Source organism: Hydra vulgaris, chromosome 10, assembly GCF_038396675.1.
Source record: "Hydra vulgaris chromosome 10, alternate assembly HydraT2T_AEP".
Taxonomy (NCBI): domain Eukaryota; kingdom Metazoa; phylum Cnidaria; class Hydrozoa; order Anthoathecata; family Hydridae; genus Hydra; species Hydra vulgaris.
The window spans coordinates 24,403,768-24,418,749 of record NC_088929.1 but is presented as its reverse complement, the minus strand read 5'-3'; the positions used below and the strand labels follow the sequence as shown (position 1 = coordinate 24,418,749).

The window sequence follows — 14,982 nt, the reverse complement described above, 5'->3', positions numbered from 1 at the left end:
AACAAACGTATCTTAGTTCAAGTGTATTACTTTTTAACTGATTGTCATACTAAATATGTATTGGTTGAGGTAGTACTAATAGAAACTTTCTAATGGCAACAGAAACAGCTAGCGCGTCTTTTGAATTTAAAGATCCGTTTCTCATGCAGAGTTATTTTTATATGAAATAAAAGTATAAGAATTAAATATGTTTAATGTTTTTTTATTATAATGTAAAAATTTAAAATTAACTTTTTATGTTATTTTACAAAACCTTTTAAATTTCATTTTTTAAATAAAAATTTATACATATATTTTTAATCTCTTTAAAACCGTATTTCTTTTATTATCGATGCTTTTTAATGAGTATTTTTTAAAAGTTATTATCTCCATTACAACATTGTTAAACATTGTGAATAAATACGTGTTTAATTTTAGCGATTTTTGGTGATAAGACCTATTAGCTTTCTCAGAATTTTTCGTGTTTTTTATTATTTTATCTCAAATATTTATAATTAATTTCTTCTTTTTTATATAGTTGCAAAAATAAAATAAAAAATAATATAAAATAAAAATAAAATAATAGTAATAATAATAAAAATAATAATAAGTCTTGTTTTATAAATATTAGTACAGTCTATTTAATTACCATTAACATGTAGTTTTTATCAAGGTAAGTGTTCTGTGATCGTATAAACGACAATTACAGCCGACTCTAACACTCTAAGATTAAACACTGTTTGCTCATTATGAAAATTGTTGAAATAATAAGCGACAATACTTTATTTGTTTAAGACAAGTTTTCACTCGTTAATAAATTTTTAACACAATATAAAAGGTTAAATCTCTGATTAAATATCTTTAATAATTGATTGAAAATTGCATTTTATAATTGTTTAGATTTGCTAGATTAACTCATACTGTCCAATCGGATGGCTGTTTGACATTAAAATCGCTTGTAAGATCTTATCGACCCAAGACATTTTATTTTAAAATTACTTATGGCCTAGTCTTGAAACGATAAGAGGTTTTAATTTTATTGTTGAAGTTTTATATGAGCTTTACTCTAGTCAACTCTATTATATAGTCTATATTTTTATTTCTAGTCAACTCTATTTAATCTATACTTGTATCTCTTAAAGATTTACCTTACAATAATCTTTAATTAAAAGATTATAACTTTAAAAAGTTATAATTTTACCATTAAGTCTAAGCTTACTAAGTCTACAGAGCATATATCATGATGATTGGTACCTCAAATCATGATGATTGGTACCTCAAATCATGATGATTGGTACCTCAAATCATGATGATTGGTACCTCAAAAACTAGTTATTTGGGTACTTTTTTAGTTTTTTTTCTTCAAATCTTATTTGCTATAACAACTCAATATTTTAAAAATAAAAAGACGGCCACAAAGCCTAATATGTCTTTTAACTTAAAATATTGTTTGGTTTTATAAGGTCCTTGTTAATCTAATTTTATATATCTAAGTCTGTGTTACGCCATGGGTGGAACTGTTTTAGGTTTTTCAAATTTCTTCACATGTAAATTGATCACTTATGCAGGTTATTATGACTCATTACCATGTTAAACGTACTGTAAAAGTATTACCCATAACTGAACGGTTTCTGAATCCATGACTGACCCTTTCTGAAAACTTTTGTAAAAATTTTTAAACTGTTCATTTTAACATGTTAAAAAAAATATCTTAACATATTAAAAATAAAAATATTTGCTGTTTGTTAAAGTATTCATCCTAAATATTTTAATAACCAGCAAGTTCGTCCTAAATATTTTAATAACCAAATTATTCGTCCTTAATATTTTAATACCTTTGAAAATCTGCCATGTGTGATTGTGTCATTTAAGTTTGCCTTTTTTTTAAAAAGAGAATTATTTTAAAAATTTGAGAAAGATTTTAATCAAATTTACTAGTACTTTAACTATTGCAAACTTATGTTATGAAAAAACCTTGTTGTAGCTAATATGTATATATATATATATATATATATATATATATATATATATATATATATATATATATATATATATATATATATATATATATATATATCCCGAAGGAAAAATCTATTTATATATATCACATACCCCGGTGGAAAAGCGAATAACTGGTTTTATAGTAATTTTTGATCATTTTTTTTTTCTCGTTTTATTGTTTCATTTTGTCTTTTACGCCTTAAAAATTCAATTTTTAGTATATGAATTTAACTTGTAACATTATGATTTTATTATGTCGTTATTTAGATTGTTAATATTGATAGCTTTGTAGCTATCAATATCATAAGAAATATCGTTAGCTACATATCGAAGCGTTGTAGCAAGCAACGATTTAACTGTAATTAGTTAATGTAACTGTAATTAAATTTGTAACTAGTCGAAGAATATAGATCGCAGCAGTGTTGATGATTGTAGCAGTGTTTGTGATCGCAGCAATATTATTACGATATATCGATTGCTACAGATCGTAGATATTTAGCTAAACATAACAACAGACCTAATGGCTACATATACATTTTAACTAGCGATGTTGTTACGATATATCGATAGATACCGCTAGCTGCTGAATAACGACAATTCTATAGCTACTATGTGACTATAGTCATCATTTGCTATAACAATATGTAAATACATATCGCAAGTTTTTAGTTTACGATTAGAAAACGATATGTTAATAGCTACATATCGTAGCTTTGAAACGTGCTAATACATAACTATAAATCTATAAGTAGTTGATATCGAATATAGCGCTATTATTATTATTATTATTATATCATTGTAGCTGACTATAACATAACGACAAGTCTGCACCTATTTGATAGCTACATATTGTAACTTTGTGGTTGTTTTAGATAATCTATTTGATAGCAACATGGTTGTTTTAGATAAAACTACCAAAATTAAAAAAAAAAGAGCCATGAGCAAAAAAATATAAATATAAATCTTACGTTGACTGTTAACATAATTTGCGTACAGTTTGGTACATTATATCCACAGTATATATAAGATAAAAGTATAGTAAGATAGGTATAAATAATAACGATTAATATATTATTATATAATATATAAAAGTGGAAGGTATTTTTTGCAAGCTAATTGCTAGCTTTTCTAGCTAGTAACAAAGTGGCCATGTTGCTGTCTTCATTGCTACGATTATCGCTTGCTAGTATAGTATATATAATATATATATATACATATATATATATGTATATATATATATATATATATATATATATATATATATATATATATATATATATATTATATATATATATGTATATATATATATATATAGTATATATATATATATATATATATATATATATATATATATATATATATATATATATATATATATATATATATATATATATATATATATGTATATATATATATATATATAGTATATATGTATAATATATATATATATGTATATTTATATATATACTACACACACACACGCACACACATACATACATACATATATATATATATATGTATATATATATATATATATATATATATATATATATATATATATATATATATATATATATATATATATATATATGTATATATATATATATATATATTTATATATATATATATATTTATATATGTATATATGTAGTGTATATATATATATGTATATATATATATATAATGCAATGGTAAAATCATTGAGCATTGCAATTATTCAAATAATATAGTATAACATAAATGCATACTCTATTAAGCATATATGCCCAGAGGCGATTTTACCGGGGGTGTTCCACCCCCCATCCTCCCGAAGAAGGTGATTTAACCCCCCCCCTCCTCTCTCATTTTATTCGTAGAATTGCCTCTTTATATGCCTATTAATAAAAGTAAAATTAATAAAAATGCAAATAATTAAACTGGATTTTTTATTTTGTCAAGTCACAAATAATTGTTCAAACTTTTATAAAACGTGTTTTGCAAGAGTTTCCGTTTATATAATTAAAGTTAAATTACAATATAAAAGAGTTTCTATACAAATTGTTTTCTTTTGATCTTTATTAAATAAATAACACACGTTTTTTAATATTGCAAAGGAGATTTAAAAACACTCGTCTCCCTCAGCAACGCTAAAAAACATTTTCTAAGTAACGTGGAAAATGAACCTCCATTAGTAGTATCCTTATTAATACATTTATATCAGCAACATTAGCATAAAAAACATACATATACTTTATTAAAAATAAAATTTTTCTTAAAAAAATTGTTTCTTTATTAAAATGTTAAAGCATTTTTAAATAAGGCAAAATTAACTACATTTATTTTTTAAAAAGTATTTTACTCTCGATATTGTTTGCGCGCTACTCAATCGTGAACTTTAAACGTTGAGTTTTACTTTTTTCGTGAAGTAATTTTAAAAATATGAATTATTAATGAAAAGTTTATTAATTTCAATTCAATTTTAATATGGAAAACTTGCCAAAAATCATCACTGAAATTAGATATACAGACAGTATAATTCAGATCATATTAACGGATCAACAGTATTTAACGTAATACGAAGCGCTAATTTGTTCAAACGTGATAAAAGTTTGCAAAACGCAGATTTTGTGTTAATTAACCCATTTTACTATTTAAATTCAATAATTGTTTAAGTAAACTTTGATTAACTTATTTGATCATCTTCCACGCGTTTTGCTTGGTTTTAATTTTGCGTGACATTAGCAATTCCATCTGCGCATCTTTTTGGCCAAATATAAATGAAACCGTTTTACAAAAGTTTTATCTTCTTTTTATAAAGTTATAACAACGCCAAAAATGTTTACATGGAATGAAAAAATCTCCCGTGAGTACTTATAAATTCTTTTTAACTACACATTAAATTTTATGGATGTTTTAAACTCATTGAGACATTTTTAATTTAGCTAAATGTTGTAACGATCATTCAATCGTGGAAGATGATTATTACGCAATGTGCCGGTCGAAGCAAAGACGAAATCGAACAACTTTTAGCAAGCAGCAACTAATGGAGCTGGAGTTGACTTTTCAAAAAAAACATTATCCAGACATTAATACACGAGAAGCTTTAGCGGAACAAATTGGTATAACTGAAGCACGAATACAGGTAAAATAGCTTGTTGTTATTTAACTATTTTGTTTCTAAAAATAATTTAATTAAAAATTATATAACTAAAAATACAAAAAAGTAAAAATAATTGTGATATTAAAATTTGCGCCTACAGGTATGGTTTCAAAACAGAAGGGCTAAATGGAGAAAATTATCAACTACAAAACAAAGACAATTGCAACGAGAAGCTAACAATCGCTATTCTTCAATTGACACATGGTTAGAAGAACTTAAATCACGTAAGCATGATATATCAAAAGAATTGCTGACAGTTAAAAGAGAATCACCTCCGGTCGATGATTTTGCGAATAATTTGTATAAAGATAAAAAAATCAAAGTCAATAATGAAGAAAAAAGTGTTGAAATTAGAACATCTCCTTTCGATTCAAGACAGAGATCTACCGAGCTAGAGCGAGTTCGCTACCTTCACCAATTCCCGTACATGTACTCTTCTCCTTCGCCACCTTACCCAAGCCATTTCACATGTCCATGTAAGACGTGTCATGTAGCATCATGTTTTCCATTAATCAAGAAGTCATCATACGTAAAAAAAGAACTTAATTTTTTAGAGTGTTTAGATGAACACACTAGACGAGGCGTCAGAATAGGATATAAGTATCCAGAGGATCTACATAAAAACTTTAAAGAACCAGAAGTTAAAGAAGAAAAGTTTTTGCCATCAAGATGGTAACTTAAAATTATTAAAAATGTATATAATAAAATGAGACTAGACTTATATTTTTACGGATAATTAAATTAATTTATGTTTGTGAAATTTTCACTTTTTTAACGGCACAAAATGTAAATACGGTTGAGCATAACGAAATAATCTTTTTGATAAACACATAAGTATTCAAGTTTCTGCTTTTTAGATCTAAAAATTTCATAAACAAATTTTTTTTTTTTTAGTGTACTATCCTTTCAGAGAGATGCATCACTTCCAATTCTAAACTTAAAAGAAATTTTGATAAATTTATTAAGTTTTTTGATATGATAATATCTTTTTCTTTAATGACAGTTTGCATTCATGCAAACTGTTTTTTCCCCATTTTAAATATATATTTTCCTCTTTTAAAGTAAATATTAAATTTACAGTTTGAAAATCTAAGAAGTAATACCAACAAATTCCACTTAGGTCCAATCAATTGGTTTTGAAATTCTATTAAACGGTCCATTTTGAGATTTTTTCCAATTTTAGTTTTTTACCATTTTTATCAGTTTTTTCCAATAATAAATTTTGTTTTTTTCCTAAACTGTTTAACAAAACCTTGTTCTACAAAAAAATATGTACAAATGTTATGCGCAACTTTTTTCTGTTTTAGGCAAATTTACGTTTGAAGTGGTAGTTCGTGCGGTATTTACGTTGGTAGTTTGTGCGATATTTACGCTTTAAATACTGCACGAACTACCAACGAAGAAGACTGCAAAAGATCAGTTTGTAGTAAGTAAGCCAAAAAGACAATAACTTCAAAGATGGTGGAATTCCTTTGGCAGTTTGTGATAACTGTAGAATTTAATTTTGAAAGTTGAAAAAAGAATAAAAAAGTACAGTGCCTCGTCTTTTCAACTTTCAATTCATTATTAATTACTGTAGCTATCCATTTATACGGCATACTAAAAATGTAAATTCCAGATAACTCGAACCTCCAAGAGACAGCAATTTTTCAAATTTAAATCTTTTAGAAACAAAAATAAATGAAATTATTTTCACTGATCACACTGTTCTATCATAAAGACATTTTAAAGTTTTATGCAAGACAAACCTCTTACCAAAGCTATACCCCTAAAACGTTTAAAACTTTAGTAACTTTTGGTTCTACATTAATCGTGTGACTAAACGAAAAATGTAATCTCATTAAAAAATGTCTAAAAATGATAAAAGTCATAGTCCTTAAACCTGGCTATATTACTTTTTACCTTTGTTACACACAGTGTTTTTATAGCTTTTATGTACTATTGTAAATAACTCATTTAAAAATGGTATTTTCCCAAATGTTTTCAAACTTGCCTAATTCATTCATTTAAAAGTCGCTTAAATCAATTTTGAAAATAAGACACAATTATCCCACAATCCTCAACAACAAACGCCACAACTCCAAATCAAGCTCTTGTTGAAATCACCAAAGTGGTTTAAACCATTTAATGGTTATGTCTTAATGCTCAATGTATGTCTCTAATGCATTATAGATTAGTTTCAATAATCCTCAAAAAAAGTGCCCAAATTCTGAAATCTTACCAATCTAGTTTAAAGGCGTCGCTCTGAAAAGCTTTCTGATAATTCTTATAAAAATTAATTGGTTTTTTAAAATCCAATCAAACAAAAACATATAGACACTAAACTTTCGATTAGTCTTAAATTTTATCTATTAAATAACAAGTAAAAACTAATTATTAAAATCTTTAAAAAGAATTTCTAGTTCCTTTATTATTTATGAAACGAAAAATTACTCAAGCAGGAGAAAAAAGCAATCTTGGGTAATACTTTAGCTCTTGCAAATAATGATGCAAGGAGTAGATTTTATAAAAATTCATTTAATAAAATATCTGAGAAAAATATAGTTTTAAAATTATAGTTTCTCTTTGTAGAAAGTTTAAAGCGTACTCCAAAACAGACTAATTCGATTACTATTATAAAAATTTTGTATATGTTCTATTTTGTTCTTATTTCTTTAGTTTTTCTTCTAACTAGATTTCTTTTATTATATATACTTGTTATACAGTATTGAAGTTTTAATATTTTGTTGTTTATATAGCTAGATCTAACATCATACCTCTAAAAAAACAACCTGATTGATTTTAATTTTGTTGGTTTTCAACTGCTTGTCAAAACATTGTCAACAATTGTTTTAAATTATTTATATGCATAGATGAAAACTTTATACACCATGATTCAGAATATTTAAAAAGGGTTTCAATAAATTAACCTTTATTTTTCAATTCACCAAAATCAACAGTCTTTGGCAATCCTGTAAAATCGTTTGAGAATTTATCAAACAAGTCAAAGAGCTATAAAGTAGTAGCCCTTGAGTTATTAATAAGTTCTTCAAATGAAAAGTTATTATCACTAATGTTTTTAAGAATGTGCCTAAGTAGTTCTTATCCTTTAAATAATCTTATAATTTTTTTCAGCCTTAAATTTATTACATCTCTCTAATATCTCATTTGTTACTTAGCTAATGTCTCATTTGCTACTTAGCTAATATCTCCTTTGCACGCATAAAAATATGTTTTAAAGTATTTAGCAATCTTCTGATTCAAAACTCAAAACAAATAATATGAGCAAATTGATTACTAATGTTTGAAAAAAGGTTGCATACAAATTTTTTCTTTCCAGAACAAACATTACGGACTGTTGCTAATTTTTTTTCTTGAAATAATTACTTAAACCAATCAAGCACCTGCAGAAACTTTAAAGGGTGACATTTAAAATCTGTTGAGGTGTAGAAAAATAGGATCGATTTTAAAATTGGATTGAAAACATTTTCTACTTAAAATTAACTAATAATTGACGATAAAATAGGATTTAGATAGCACCTATCCAACAAAAAGACTCAAATAGATTTCGTGAGTAAGATTGTAATTGATATGCACCTGGTCAGTTCTTAAGTAATGCAAACACTAAAAGAATATTTTTAGATCATCTTAAAAAATAAACTTCCAAATGATGTTCTGCAAAATAAACTTCCAAATGATGTTCTGCAAAATAAACTTCCAAATGATGTTCTGAAGCTACTTAATCTCACTTTAAATTGCCGTCCATGATTTTTTTAAATTCAAGATCTTTTATGTATTAAAATTTTGTACACATTATTTAAATGTTTCTTGAGAATATAATTATATACTTATATTCCTAACTCAATATATACTTTAGAAAGTTTTATATAACTCTAATCGCCTACTATTACTTGGTTACTAAGGACATACGAACTCAATGATATAATAACAAACATTTGTTACAAACATTAAACTTAATTAATTGTTGCTACAGCAACACCCTAAGTGGTTAGGATAGCTCTCAAAAGTTGTAGTTTTAATATTTTTATAATTTACCTAGTAGCAAACAATAGTGGCGGAATATTGTTTATATAGTTTACATACTATATGCGTCAATGTTGTTTGCTACTTGGGTAAATTATGAATAAGTTATTAGAAAATTGAAAATCGTGGTTTTTAATAATTCTGAATCGTGTAGCAACAGCATGAATTAGTAATGTATTATTTGAGCGATTATTTAAATGGATAAAATAATTTTTAATTTGCCCACCTTACGTTAGTTTGCGATCGAAATCGCTTTCAAGTTTTTCAACTTGCACTTGTAATAGCTATACGCTGGTTCAAAAAATTTTTGCTTTCGTAATTTTTATTACATTTAAAAAAACATAAAAAATACAATTTTGAAATTGGTACAATATGTAACCAACATATCACTACCTTTTTTCAATAATTTTTGTTCTTCTTTTATAAACGAGCTCATTTTTTCCATCTTTGTGAGCAGCAAATCGTGCTGCGATGAACAAAAAGTCACTCAGCCTGTAATAAAAAGAAATTTAATTAACAAAATATTATAATTAGGCGTTGAAAACTCGTAGGCCACTAAACAGTCGTTAACATTAAAAAGTATTTAATCGATTTATTAATTCAATTCAATCGATTCAATCGATCAAATTGTTAGATTAAGATAATAAGTTTAATGTTTCCAATTTAAAGAAAAACAGATTTTATAGAAATTTATAGAAAGATTATAAAACTTCTGAAACAGTTTTTTTTAAGGTGGTTTACAGCAATAATTATATTAAGTTTACTTAAAAAAACTAGTGTTTACACCTTGTGATAATAATGTTAAAATTACTAAGAACAAAAAAACATAAACATCATCATTATATAATACACACAACTATTATTTCTTATTTATTTATAATACACACAACTATTATTTCTTATTTATTTATAATACACACAACTATTATTTCTTATTTAGAGGCAAGATTATATAAATGTGTATTATAGTTATATAGTGATGCACAACTGAACAAGATTACACTTTGCACTTGCCCTCGAAGTCTCATCTGCTCCACCAGCTGATCCAATTGTATCTTCATTACTTGTATCTTCGTTACTTTATTTCAATCTTTTTTTTTTTTGACTTCTCTGTATTCACCAAACGTACATTTTCTACACTCAAAACACTGCTTACAAGCTGTACATACAGTTTGCTTTGACTCTTTTAAAAATTAGATGCATGAAAAAAAAGTTAAAAGACTAAAATTAACTATGAATAAAAAAACTTTATTTTATGTGTTATTTAAATTAAATTTCTTAGCAGATATTAAATAGAAGTAGGATTTGGTCAAAATTATTATTTTTATTTATGAGTTCATTAAAATTTAATCTAGCCTCTAAATAAGAAATAAAAATTGTTGAGGAATGAAAAGCAAAAAATTTAACCATTTTAACATGGTTAAATTTTTTGAAATCATTAATCATCCTTCTATAACCCTATAGTAACTATATAATATATATATATATATATATATATATATATATATATATATATATATATATATATATATATATATATATATATATATATATATATATATATGTATATGTATATGTATATGTATATGTATATATATATATATATATATATATATATATATCTGTATATATATACACGTGTGATAAACTTGGTCTCTAGAGATCATTTATTGACAACGCCTACCCTGCCATTTTACCTCACTATGCAGTACAAAACAAGACATATTATTTTAGATTATAAATTAATTTAAGATAAACAAATTTTTATAAAATTTATTCTATAACTCGTATCATGTATTACCAAATACACTTCATCAATATTTTGAAATGAACAATAATTCAAATACTCATTCTCAATAGTTCTAACATTAGGCTTTTGAGATTATACCTCCCAGTTAATCATGTATCATTCTTTGTCTAAGATTTGCTCTTGCAACCAAACCAAGTTTTTTGTGGTTTGCAACAAAACCAAGTTTTTTGTGGTTTACAACCAAACCAAGTTTTTGGCAAAAAAAGCAGCAACTTATAGGAACTATATGGCGGTAACATAAATTTAATAAACATTTTCTTTTGCAAAATCCAATACTTGTAAGAGTTTTGTACCCATCTAAAATTTAAATAATTTTTTTAAATAAATATTTATAAACTCACTGAGTCCCCTTTTTTGAATCTTCTTGGATTATCGTTCACTACTAACCTCTTATGTAAACCATGACAATCGATTGCTAAATTAGTATCTGCCAAGATTGCTTCTCTTTATCGTGTTCGCCATTTTCTTTCTCCTGATCCCATTCTCTACCTTTACAAACCTCTTATTTGTCCCTGTATGGACACTGTTGTCATGTTCGGGCTGGTTCTGATGCTCTTTCTCTTCTAGACAATGTCCAAAAACGCATAGTAAATGTCGTTAGACCTGCTCTATATATCAAGCTTGAACCTCTCTCCTATCATCATAAAGTTGCATCTCTTTCTCTTTTCTACAAATACTACCATGGTTGCTACTTAAAGGAGTTATCATCTCTATTTCCATCAAATAAAACTTATTCTCGCTTGATTTGTCATTTAGCCAAATCTCATTCTTTTACTATATCTGTTCCTGCATGATCTAAAAACTTTTAGTCTAGTTTTTTAATTGACACTTTAACCCATTGGAACTCTCTCCCATCTTCATTTTTCCTAACTCATACAACCTATAACTTTCATTCTTCTGTCAACCGTTTCCTTGCGTTTTAACTCTATTCTCCATTTTCTAGTAGCTCCCAACCTAATAGTGGTTTCTTGCAGCCTTGTCGGGAGTAAATCAGAATAAAAAAAATTAATTATTTTTTAGAATAAGAAAAAAATGTCAGACAGTGGAGTGTTACTTTTATTGTAATAATTACATAATTAAATCAGATATTTATGGATTGTTGATGTAAAGAAATATTTTCAAAATCTATAAATGTTTTGGTGTTGATGAAATGTGGAAAATCAAACACTTGATTTTGAAAAAAGAGTTACGCATTCTGTTATTAATCTGTGGTGACATGAAAAGGTGTTCTGGACTAACAGAAACTGTAGAGATATAAAACTATTTCATCAAAACATTTGTAAAATGTTCCATAGAAAAATTTATGTATGACAACCAAGATATCACTATCAAAAAATCATATCATAAACGAAATGAGTTAAACAATAAATCTTCAATACATTTCAAACCGTCATTATATTTAGCATCAGATTTTAATTCAGATTTTAATGGATGAAATGCAACAATTTATTCCAAAGGATACAGATGACATATTAACGAAAATTATTGATAAAAGCAAAAATATTTTTAATGTTTATGGTCTTCAATAATTCAGCAATATGTGTGTGAAAAAAAAAAAAAAAATCAAGCACCTTGTTATAGATGTATGAAAAAAAATCCTTTTGAATTTATCAACCAAAAAATAAAGTGCATTAAAAGAATTGTCCCACTTGATCAAGATTTAGGACAATATGGTTGGATATGTTTGATCATGATATAGGATGATAAATTGCAAATGAGTTTTGTAGTTTCTTTAGTTCTGCAGACATTTTCATAGAAAATAAATTGTATTTAAAAAACTTTGTTTGCAAACAACCAATCTTTTTACCTACGCAAAGCAAATAGATTCAAACTTTTAAGGCATCTATCGAAAACGAACTAAAAAAGATCAAAATAAAGAAAGGATTAGACTGATTTAGACAGTTCTCTACATGTCAAAACAATTATGTCACATTATTAACTTGTCAATCTCAACTGGTATTGCCCCATCAGCATAGAAATCTGCCAGATCAGCAATACTCTTTAAGCCAGAAAACTCCAATGAAGCCAATCAATTATTGTCCACCTGTTTTACTTGAACTTTCAAAAATTCTTGAATTCAAAAGATGGGTGTAAACTGCTTCTACACCCAACTTATGGACCAACTTGACAAAAATGCTAAATGGTGTGCAATTTAGATACAATAAGAAACTACCATAAGAAGTTGCTTGTATACTCTTTATTGATGTTTGTTGGGAGCTTGACCAAAGTAAATTAGTTAGTGCAGTATTTTCAGATTATTAAAAGTCTTTGATAACATTAGACATCAATTTTGATTGGCCATCTTTCTACAGAAGTTGTTTTTGCATGGTATTGCTGGACAAGAATACAAATAGTATTGATATTTTGAAATAATTTTTATGAATGCTATAAACTTTCAGATGCGATTACTTTTGTATTTAAAGTTTTTTGCTGACAAAAGTTATATAGTCATAGAAAACAGATTTAATGAAGACTTAAAAGCAGTTTTTATATGTAAATAACTGCGTTAAGTCTAAACAAAGAAAAACTTGTAAGTCAGGCTTTTTTTTGATCAAACAAAATTTTAAATCTGATTTCATAACCAAAAGAACACATATAACCAAAATAACACATATAACCCCTTAAAAAAAAAAAGTATTTTATTATAATAACACTTTATTAATAAAAATTAATCAAATTAAAATATTGTTAATAACCTGTTCATATATTTGTAGACACTTTCATCTATCATATTTTTATGAAGAAGAGGAACAAGTCTAATAACAGTAAAAAATTATTTCAAACATCAAAAGCAAAATTTTCAAAATACATATATATACATATAAAGTCTAACCGTCTTTCAGCTCTACGACAAATAGTTCTTGCCAAATGAAGTGAAACACTGCTTTTGCCTCCAGACTAATTTTTTGTAAAACAAAGCGTACATATATATATATATATATATATATATATATATATATATATATATATATACATATATATATATATATATGTATATATATACACACATATATATATTATATATATATATATATATATATATATATATATATATATATATATATATATATATATATATATATTTATATATTATATAATATGTTAGGTAATCTACAAATAGAAAAAATTGCTTTAAAAAATTAAAAAAAACAACAGTTTAAACTACTGTTTATACTGTTTTTATCATACCAGAGGCAAGCATTAAAACAAATTAAAGAGGACAAAAACATTGATATTGATAGAACACTCAAATAACACCATGTAACAACATTTTTGTTTATGTTAATTTTTTAATGTTTCTTACATAATTTTTGTATGCTGATTTCAGTGGTACCATTGGTTTTTCTCTATCATCAAGATTTCCTGAGAAAAAGCATAAAGTATATTTCGGAGTTTTCGTATATGTGTAATGCAATTAAAACATTATATATATATGCTGATTTTAACTATATTCGTGTGTTTATTTTCAGTTTAACTAATTACAACTGTTACATGAAGTGGTGAATATGTCTAGTAGATCCTGCAAGCTTTGTCCTGACTCATTCTGTTATGTTTGTGGTTACTATATTAGTCCAACACAAGCTAAACATAAGATTGTCAGTGGTACAAAATTCTTTACTGCATATCATGCTTATTTTGGCATGGCTATGGGAGATCAGGACAAATCGTGGGCACCACACTACAGTTGTGGTAGCTGCAGATCAACTCTGGAAGGATGGCTGCGTGGAATCCGAAAGTCAATGCCCTTTGCGATTCCGAGAATATGGAGAGAACCGACGAACCATCATGATGACTGCTTTTTCTGCATTGTTGACATTTCAAAGTATAAAAAACCGAAAGATAGGCTGACTCTAGTTTATCCAAGTACACCATCTTCTATTGGACCAGTTCCACACAGTGATGAATTGCCTGTTCCTACTCCACCTCAATCCGAAGAAGCAGCTGCATATCATTCTGAAGTAGACTCACCGGATGAACTCAATGATGACTGTGATTTCAGGGAACCGAATGATTCACCTCATTTCCCTAT

The 14,982-nt window shown here is 26.3% G+C and overlaps 2 protein-coding genes across 2 annotated transcripts in view; one reads left to right on the top strand and one right to left on the bottom strand.

Annotated features, from left to right (window-relative positions):
- Positions 1-4,677: 4,677 nt before the first annotated feature.
- Positions 4,678-5,961, top strand: LOC100204232 (diencephalon/mesencephalon homeobox protein 1-A). Its single transcript, XM_065807577.1, has 3 exons — positions 4,678-4,822; positions 4,902-5,101; positions 5,220-5,961. The coding sequence occupies exons 1-3, from the start codon at positions 4,795-4,797 to the stop codon at positions 5,793-5,795; spliced, it is 804 nt and encodes a 267-aa protein (XP_065663649.1). The 5' UTR covers positions 4,678-4,794; the 3' UTR covers positions 5,796-5,961.
- Positions 5,962-9,446: 3,485 nt separating this feature from the next.
- Positions 9,447-14,982, bottom strand: part of LOC100215812 (corrinoid adenosyltransferase MMAB) — a 47,964-nt gene continuing 42,428 nt past the window's right edge. The window contains exons 7-9 of the mRNA XM_065807576.1: positions 13,786-13,850; positions 13,649-13,708; positions 9,447-9,634 (exon numbers count right to left, since the gene is read on the bottom strand). Of these exons, the coding sequence (XP_065663648.1) occupies positions 9,532-9,634; positions 13,649-13,708; positions 13,786-13,850 (228 nt within the window). The 3' untranslated portion in view covers positions 9,447-9,531. The remainder of the gene's footprint in view (positions 9,635-13,648; positions 13,709-13,785; positions 13,851-14,982) is intronic.